This window comes from Sceloporus occidentalis, unplaced genomic scaffold, assembly GCF_023333645.1.
Source record: "Sceloporus occidentalis isolate IW3139 unplaced genomic scaffold, rSceOcc1.0.p SCAF_19, whole genome shotgun sequence".
In the NCBI taxonomy this organism is placed as follows: domain Eukaryota; kingdom Metazoa; phylum Chordata; class Lepidosauria; order Squamata; family Phrynosomatidae; genus Sceloporus; species Sceloporus occidentalis.
Genome location: NW_028316999.1, coordinates 7,606,947 through 7,616,518, shown reverse-complemented (window position 1 = coordinate 7,616,518; position 9,572 = coordinate 7,606,947). Strand labels below are relative to the sequence as shown.

Here is a 9,572-nt window from a genome sequence, read left to right as displayed (position 1 = left end):
TGAGGTATGTGTTAAAACGTTAACCATGCTATTGGCCCTTAACAGTTAATGCAAGCCATCACACCCATCTGTTTATCACAAAAACTGGCTTAAAAAAAAAAAAGCCACTTAAAAAATGCATTCAGCAGCTCAATACAACAACAAGATATTTCTCTCTTTATTTAGATGTTTAAGCTTTCATACTAGATTTTACAAGCTGGTGAACACTGGAAACTTATTCCCACAGAACTAACACCACACAGTCCCAAGACAGTATAAATACATGGTTGAGCTAACATTAATACAGATCACTGTTTTATCATTACATAGTAAAACAAATCATCAAGTATTTAAGTTACACTGCCCAAAAGGCATACAAAATAGACATTGAGCTCTGCACTGGCTGTAGCAGAATCTCCAGGGGAAAAAAAAATTACAAAGCATTGAAAATGCTGAAAGTGTACAGAAGAAATGACAAGTTCAGAAATCTAAGAATTTAGCTACATTAAAGCACATACACTTTAAAAATATTTACGAAAAAAGGGGTTTCTATAATTCCTGCACAAGACAAAGGCAACATTTTACTAGAATAAGAAAAATAGGAAGATATGGTCCTCCATATCCAGGAGCACCGATAGGTGCATACATATATGACAGTAAGGCTTTGGGGACTTGTACAATGTGGTAGGTGTGCTTCTGTAACAAACATTCCCCCAAAAGTGGATATGATCTCATGAATTAAATGGTGCAATGGCAGCAAAGAAATGGGAAGTAGTGATAATTTATGCAACGCTGAAATGTTATGCAAATTTCACTTAAACCATGGGAGAAGCTGTAACAATACCACTAGCTTTCATCCAATACGAATCCACACCTACCTAATTTATGGAAACCGAGATGTATAAAAATAAGGATCTACATGATTAAAATTGTGCTGGGATGGGCATTTTCTCTACAAATTTACTTCTAATTGTACTTTTCAGAACACCAATGACCGTTTTAAAACTGCATGAGCAAAGTACATAAGCAAGGAGAACATTTATATACCACAAGTAAGCAAACCGAAGCTCAGTTCCATGGATATTAATTTAATCAACAGCAGCTTTACTGAAAGCTGTCAGACATGTTTGGACATTTCTGAAAGCTTCACTTGACCTATAAAACATTAACTGTGAATTAGCATTCAAGCCAGCCAAAGTCTACTTTTCCTCCCTGTAGTCAGCAGCATATAATAGTGACCATCTTATTGAATGCAGCAGTTGTTTCGGTGACCGTTTGAATCTTTAAAGCGTAAACGCATCTTGGGACGATACTTCTCTAAGTAGAGCAACTGCTTGCTGTTGAAGGCTCCTCTGCGTTTTCTATAAAAAAAAAAAAGTTTAAAGTTTATGCAATAGTGTCGCAGCTTGCCTAAATCAGATATAAAATATTTTGTTTTCTTGTGAACATCTGCACTGAAGTCCAATTTACCATTACACTCATGGGCCCCCGCCAGATTTTTCTATTAGGACTTTTTGCTAGCGCAGGTGGGTTAGAGGCCGACACTACTTAATGCAGCACCCATCCACACAGGCTACACAAAAAAAAAAAAAAACTCAACTTAGTTGACACATGTATGGATATTTAAGTTTGGCACAAAAAGGACATACCATAGCAGTACTACTCAAGATCAGATACCTGCATATAGGAACATACTATATAAAATGGGTTTACTGGTACAGGATGTGCAACAGTAAGAATAATCTTGCCTATTCACTTCAAATAAGGACTTATACTTACTGCCTTATAAACTGCACAGCATCTTCATATTTCATTCCACATTCAATGAGTGCAAGTGCAACAAGCACTGGAGCCCTAAAAAAAAAAACAAGTTAAATGAAAAGTTAAATGCTAGAATCGGACAGAAGTGGTCAAATTCTGGAGGTTCAGCTTGTACCAGTAAACTGTACACATCATCCATGCAGCTATTTCCAATAGCGTGCTCTTTAATGCCTCAAATACACATACCCTTAAGTGGTTGCAGTACAAGTCATTTGAGACTGATTGAAATGTTTGCAAGAACTGTATTGGTTCCAAGAGAAGTCTGATGTTTTTCACAATGTTGAGCCATACAGAGAAGTTAGTTAGGTTAAGGATACAATTACTTTCGTTTTTCAGGATTTCATCTCAGACTAGGTTCTTCTTACATATATCAAGATATATTTTAGATTTTATGAGATGACACCCATGGCTTACTACATTGTGTTTCAATACCAGATTCTCTATATTTTCACATACAAAACATTTTGTATTAAATAGTATTTAACAGCTCACTTACAAAAGCTCTTTGTAGCTTGGTGCTAAATTTACAACTTTTCTAGTTTGCATACTAGCTGAACAGCTTTCTAAACTTCTCACTAGGTAGATATGTTTGGCAAATAGGGGTTTGTTGACATTTAACCAAGTCAGCTTTTCATTGTCTACCAGCACTTTAAGAACCAGTACTTTCAATAGATCAGTGTAAGAAATGACAAACTTATTACATTTTAGATAAAAGGTTCAAGGTGCAAAGGTCTTGCACAGGACAGACATTTTTCTAGTCTTTACAGATGTAACCCCACCTCAAAGTACAAGCATGGTAATAGCTTACCTTCCAAGCCCAGCTACACAATGCACTGCAATACAGCAGCCAGGTTCTTCACGAAATTTCCATTTCAAGAGATTCAACCAATCATCGACAATCTGATTAGATGGTGGAGCACCATCGTCAAAGGGCCAGTCCTTAATGAGAAGAATATTTTAATGTATAGACTATTTTAACTATGGTTATCATAACGCCTAAGATTTTCTCATTGAATGCTACAAAGTTAGTTCATTTTCTACATATTATATAAATATAGATCACACAAAAATCAATTCTATAACATGGAAATGTAGTGATGTTACATACCAGAACCTGAATGCCCTCTTTTTCTACCAATGCAGTGTCGTAAGTGGCCTCACAAACTCTCACTACTGTCGTTACACCATATTTTTTAAGCTCCTAGGAAACAGAATAAAAAAGGTTTATAAGAGCACAGTTCATTACAAATGCAGCCTTTTTGGGGGGGGGGGGGGCATTGTAGATACATGGTTCTGGAGCACTGCATCTAGATTCCTGCCACAAATCCTACAGTCAAAGTTTAAATTTTAGCTACTAAAGATACATTTATATATATTTTTCCTTTTAAGTCTGCATTTAGATTTTTTTTTGGGGGGGGGGGGCGCTCACCTTTATAAGGTTTAGCAAAAGTTTTATCTGCTGAAATACAACATTGTTGCAATGGTTCAGATATTGCGTTTAACCATTATCCCCATGGAAGCAGATATGATTTTCAGTAGCTGATCACAACTCTAGTTCTTGGTTCAGCATTTTCAAAAAAGTCTGAACCGGTAACTACAGCTGAGATCAGTTGATGAAAATCATGCAGATGATCATAACAGGGAGCCAACATTGAGGGCACTATGGTATACAAATGGAGTAAGGTATAAGAGCTGCAAACATGATGTGGCATTGCATAACACAAATGGATGTTACACTCCTGGTACATCCAAGATTGCAGTAGGTTTAGACTGTGGTATGGAACAGGGCTCGCCAAACCAGGCACCTGGGGTTTTGCAAGACAAAGGAGTAAAAACTGTACAGGGCTGTCTAACTGATGCACCCTATGGTTTCCTGCGAAGGTTCTGTGCCAATTCCGTGACCCTGCTGGGCATTCCATGGGAGTATTTACTAGGCCCCACTTAGGGTACTGTATTCGCCATGGTAGAAGGTAAGCAGCATGTGTGTATGAGTAGGACATTAGCTTGCATCTGTTACTGTATGCTTGGCCACGGCAGTAGACGAGTTGCAGGAAGCTTGCATGTTCTGCAGACCGGTCTCCAAGAGGGAGCAACGTACGCATTTATACTAGTCTATAAGTTTAAACAAGCCAATATAGTGTGAATATGGTTTAATATGAAACCTCGAAATAACTTAATCTTTGGCAGGTACACTAAAAGAAAAACGCTTGAAGTTATGGTGTAATATACCCATTGTCATGGGTTAACTGCAGCACTGTAGAAAGCGGTGCTGCACTGTATGTTGTGTGTCTTATTGCCCCAATAATCACCCTTTGTGTGGATCCCCGATATATAAGCACAAATATAACCACACAGCCAATCACATGCACAATTTAGAGCATGATTTTTCACCAGTTAATTCACAGACCCAATTTTTGGTGCATGAGTAGACACATCTGTTAACCTGCCAGAATTGCAAGTAGAAAAGCCTTCAAAATGTTTAGATATTCCTTATTTCAGTCTGAAAACACTTCACATTTCTTTGCAAGACAGGCATTCAAGAGGCAGTATAAAATGAGTTTATGGAAAGTTTCATGTCTGGTCTTATCACTGTAGCAACCAACTGCCTGATGAAATGGAACAAACCAGATAATAAGAACCTTTGTCTAAAACCCCAATAAAAAAAATGTAACTTAAAATGTTTATATGACATACCTCAATAAATTTGTTTAATGTTGCATTGGTCGGATTGTGTGTGATAAGGAATCTCATGTTCTTATAGGTTATCTCAACTGGAGCAGGGCGGTTCATACGAGCCATTTTGAAGATAGAAGTGTGCAGCAATTTGTTTGATAAAAAAAAAAATTATATAACGGAAGTCAGCTTCACTCTACTCCACGTAAAATTCAGTGCTAGCGTGGATGGAAGCAATGGAAGTGAAATGAACCTCCTTCACGAGAAGCAGCAAATCTCCAATCCAGTAATACTGAGGCAAAACAAATGCAGTGGACCGAGATTTACCCCATCCAGATTTCAGCCCCTTAAACAAAGTGCTCTTCCTAAATCAATCCAACACTTATTGTTGGATTTCTCTTATGGGGGTTTCTTGGTGGAGTAGTAATGAATTTCTTTTACAGTTCACTTGTCTGCATAGAGGTCATGCTGTGCCTGGCAGTAGTCTCCACTGCCCTTCAGAAACTCCATAAATGTGTGACCAAGAACACCACAGAACTGCTGTAAAGGAAAGAGGAAAAAGTTGTTACAAATACCAGAAATAAAGCCATAATAAATCAACCTGCTAACACTTTCCCTGAGCTGAGCATCCACCCCTCCACCATTATCTTGAAGTGGATACCAGAGCTCAACATCTGTTAATGGGCACCCTATAATGGACACAAATTGGAAACCACACTATATGCCAATGATTTTAAACTACTTGAAGTTATTAAATATATTGTTGTGGTATGCATTTAAAAGACAGCCCCATTTGTTCTGAAATGTATAGTGTGTGGGTTCCCCAGTTGAGAAGCAACAGTAACAGTTGTAAGCTGGCTCAGTACACAATTTTTCATTGCTGCCTACTGTAAGCCAGTTAGACAACTATAAGATATATACAGGCGGCAACCAACTGAAAATAAAACCATCATACAAAACACAATTAGTTTCGAGACTTCTTGTAGCTGACCAAGTTAATAAATCAGTGGGGGAAAAAGTAGTGATTAGATAACAGCATATTTGGTTTACCAGGGTGAACAAATACATTTCTTACAATAGTCAGGATTCCTTCGTAATCTTGATGTTTTCATGAAAGTGGCAAAATAGTTGCCAGGTAACAGTTTTGTCAGAACCAGCATCTATTACTTTGTTCTAAGCAAGGTCTGAGTATCCACCGATCAGAAATGGCAAGCTACAATCACAGGCGCAAAACAAATGACTGCTAGTACCGAGCACGTATATGGGATTTAACAAAAATGTAAGACATCTGGATACATTATTGCTTGAATATCTCAATTTTAATATTGTAGTACAAGACTGAACCGAAACTGAGAATAACCCAAGATTACACAATCTTAAAGGGTTAAAGATTTTATACAGAACCTAGACTGTATAAGTAAAAAAAACATGTGATAGTTTGGCTTGAAGAGAATGCAATCTATTGATTTGGACACTTGTTCAAAGGCTATGGAAGATACCATTTGGCAGCTATTTTACTCCTTGAGTGGGCTGTTTTTTGTACCCTTTGCTTGTGTTTAACCAATTTTCTCCTCATTTACTGGTTAATTTTGTTTAAGAAGTGCCATTTCAAGACCATTTTTTTCTTCAAACTTTGTTATCTTACCTTCATCTCCTATTGAGGACATCTTTGAAGCCAACCAAATAAATTTTCGTTATCAAACCATATATTTGAGAACTAGACAACCCATGTTATTTCAAATAGTAATTTAATGCACTACCACCAGCAGCTTTAGGTAGTAATTTGTTTTGACTTTCCTCCCCCACACATTGCACTTCAGGTATATGGTCTATGTCACTGCCAAACACCAGGGATGCACCGATATATCGGTGGCCAAAATATAACGGCCGAAAAGGGTATTATCGTCAAAATAATCATCTGCAGGGGACAAGCTGCTTACCCGCGCGAGCAGCATCTCTTATACTGGCCAGAAGCATGAACCCAGCGGAGTCATGTGAACGCATGTCACATGACTGCTCTGTTCCTTCTTCCCCTGGGGCAGGGCAAAAATAAGTTTTTCACACAGATCGAAGCAGCAGAGTCCCTGCAGAAGTCTGCGAGTGAGATCTGCAGTTCAAGTAAGGGGATGGGGAGGGTGTATGAGCACATACGTGTGATTAAGGGAATGAATGAGTATTTGAATGATTAGTATCTGAATGAGTGAATTAAAGTGTGTGATAGCATAGATGTAAGTAGCATGGCATAGGGAGCCTGTATTCTCTCTTAACATGATCAGGTTCTAGCATGTACTGGTTGCCTGAGCATGATTTTTTGTCCAATTTTATTATGATTGTTAACAGCTATCACACTCCTATCAAGTCAGCCTGTACATGCTAGAATCTGGGTGTGATGGCTGTTAATCATATTGATTTTTTCATCCAATTTTATGTTACTTTTAATAAAAAAAATTTTTTTTATATAAACGTGTGTGGGGGGGGGGGCATTTTGCTCTCTGCCAAGTGAATCCCGAGTTTACATTTTGATGCAAACACCTCAATTTGTGTTCAGCAACATATGCAGAGTACAGCGATACCACCCATTCCCATTCATAGGTCAGGTTGTTGGGGGCTAAAGGCCACATCTGGCCAGTCTGCATTTATTCTTATTGGGGACATCTTTGAACCCATTCAATTCACCTCATACTATGCATTTCTGAAAGCTAGAAACCCCATGGGTATAACAAACACCAGTTTTTTTTTACCTGTATTCCACCTGCAGGGGGGAGCTTAGAGTAAAGGTCTGGAGAGACCCTTTTGAGAAATTGTTTTTTTTTATTGGGAGGCGCCATCTTAAGGCAAAGTTATCACTATAACTGGGGTCCGTTTATGGCATCGCTGAATGCGTTGATATCGAGACCAATGTTCTTAGCCATGAGACAGGTTGGCAACTTTTCCTGCTCAAACATCAGTTTTTTGTGGAAATTTCCATGTATGGAGAAAGCCTGTTCCTCATTGAAGTGTCTCACAGGGTGATTAGGTCTGAAAAACATTAGTGCCTGTAACTCGCACCTTGTGTTTGGTGTGAAGGTTTAGCCAAAGATTTGATTTTTTTTAATGAGGCTCTCTTTATGGAACCTGTTCTGTGGCATAATCTCTTAAATTCATATGAATAAAGTTCTAGTTCATTTGGTTCTCTCCCATTCCTCCCAAAAAACCCTATAAAGGCTACCAGAAATATCAGTAGCTCAAAGAGCAACGGTTAGTAGAAGGGGAAGAAACTGCTTAATGGGGGGGGGGGGGGGGGGGGAGTCAAAACAGCAGTCTCCATGGTTGAAAAACCAGGTATGTTTCAAACATAGCTTATGTTTGTATATTAAACAAAACAGTGTCATAGCCCTATAACATACTGTTGCCCAAGGTGTACAGATCTGGCAAGGTAAACATCTATTGGAACAGTTGTTCACTTAGACATTCTAACATTCCATTAAATTGCAAAATTCCAAAATGTGTAAGGATCACCACCACATTCACGTAATACATTTACAAATGGCAGTTTTAAAGGTAGCCTAGGCAATTATACCCTACCTACATGTTTCCTTTTAAGGGATGGAATGCTTGACAGGCCTACATAACAAATCGATCAAGTTTTTCAGGATAATCAGCTTACATCAGGAATTGTGCAGTAAGGAAAACAATGGAAGGCATGTTGGTAGTTTACGCACACACTTTTCCCCCATGATTACTAGACCCAGACCATCTTTGAACTGTATGGTTTCAGCTTATAAAGTACTTTCCAATCCTTCACATGGTTGACACTGTAAGGGTATGCAAAGTTAGTCACGCGAGGATGTCAAATACAAATAGTGTCTTATAAATCAGCCAGGTCTGACTATGAGACTAAGATCCAGATCCCCACAGCGATGCAGGGGACCTGGATCCTCCTGCCCCCCCCCACCTACCGGTGCTTAGTCCGGGTAGCGTGTAGAGTTCTACGCGATTTGCGTACACAACTTCCGTTGCAGCTGGGAGGAGGTGCTGTTAGTAGCGGGGGTTGTCTGCGTCCATCGCGCAGACCTTCTCCGGCTGTCAGAGATCAGAGTTCCCCGTGATCTGACAGCCAGGGAAGGTCTACGCGAATCGCATAGAGCTCTACATGCTGCCCGAACTACGCACCGGGGACTCAGAAGCTCCGGTAAGTTTGGAGGGAGTGTTAAATGGGGGGCATAAGGCATTTCTGGAGGCAGAGTGCTCTGTGAAATGCCTTTTAACCCCCTTAATGCCACTCTGCCTCCTGAAATGCCTTATACCTCCCTATATGCCACTCTGCCCCATAATATGCCTTTTAACCCCCTAAATGCCAGAGTGGCATATAGGACTATAAGGCAATTCTGGAGGCAGTGGCACATAGGGGGTCAAAAGGCATATCATGGGGCACAGTGGCATTTAGATGGTTAAAAGGCATATCATGGGGCACAGTGGCAAGCCAGGGGGCAGATGTGCATAATTGGGGGGGCAGGTAGAAAAAAAAAAAAATAAAAAAAATAAAAAATAATATTTCTCAATCATAGCTTTTATTAAAAAAAAAAAATAAAAAAAATTGTTCAGTTTACATGAATTAACATTTACTGGTAAAACTTTTCCTATAGGGTTGTCTTATATTCAGGCTCTTTCATAAATATTCAGGTTTGGGGGGGGGGGTCGTCTTATAATCGAGCAAATACGGTAGTTGTGTTTTTTTTCTCCATGCCATATCAGCTCATCATGGGCTTTAAGTACTTATAACAACTCCAAGCATAGCCGACAGGCCGCAACCATTCGAGTTTCGCAGTATACCCATCAAAAACCACTAGGGTATAGAAACTAGCATGTGAATTTCAGGATGCCATTACCGACCCCTGCAGACTATTTAGATGAATAAACGAAAAAGCACATACTGATCCTGTGAACATGACCTAACTTGCCTGAACATCACCCACCCATTCAGGCACAACGAGCAGTTATTATACCCAGATAAAAAAAGGCTAGGTCAGAGAAGTGCAATACATGTCCGCCGGCAAAGCAAAGAAGAAAAAAAAAACACACAAAAAAAAAACAAAGAAATCTCGGGAAACCATCTTAAG

At 39.2% G+C, this 9,572-nt stretch overlaps 1 protein-coding gene across 4 annotated transcripts; it reads right to left on the bottom strand.

Moving 5' to 3' along the window:
• Positions 1 to 1,222: 1,222 nt before the first annotated feature.
• LOC149302370 (protein tyrosine phosphatase type IVA 1) lies at positions 1,223 to 4,599 on the bottom strand. 4 transcript variants are annotated; one of them, XM_089482520.1, is made up of 5 exons: positions 4,495 to 4,599; positions 2,909 to 3,001; positions 2,609 to 2,739; positions 1,759 to 1,833; positions 1,223 to 1,340 (listed from the first exon to the last, which is right to left on the bottom strand). In XM_089482520.1, exons 1-5 carry the CDS (start codon positions 4,597 to 4,599, stop codon positions 1,223 to 1,225), a joined length of 522 nt encoding a protein of 173 aa, XP_089338646.1. The 4 variants fall into 4 exon arrangements, with proteins under 4 accessions (XP_089338646.1, XP_089338647.1, XP_089338649.1 ...); XM_089482521.1 differs by having other exon boundaries at positions 2,609 to 2,700; XM_089482523.1 differs by lacking the exon at positions 1,759 to 1,833.
• Between the last annotated feature and the right edge of the window lie 4,973 nt (positions 4,600 to 9,572).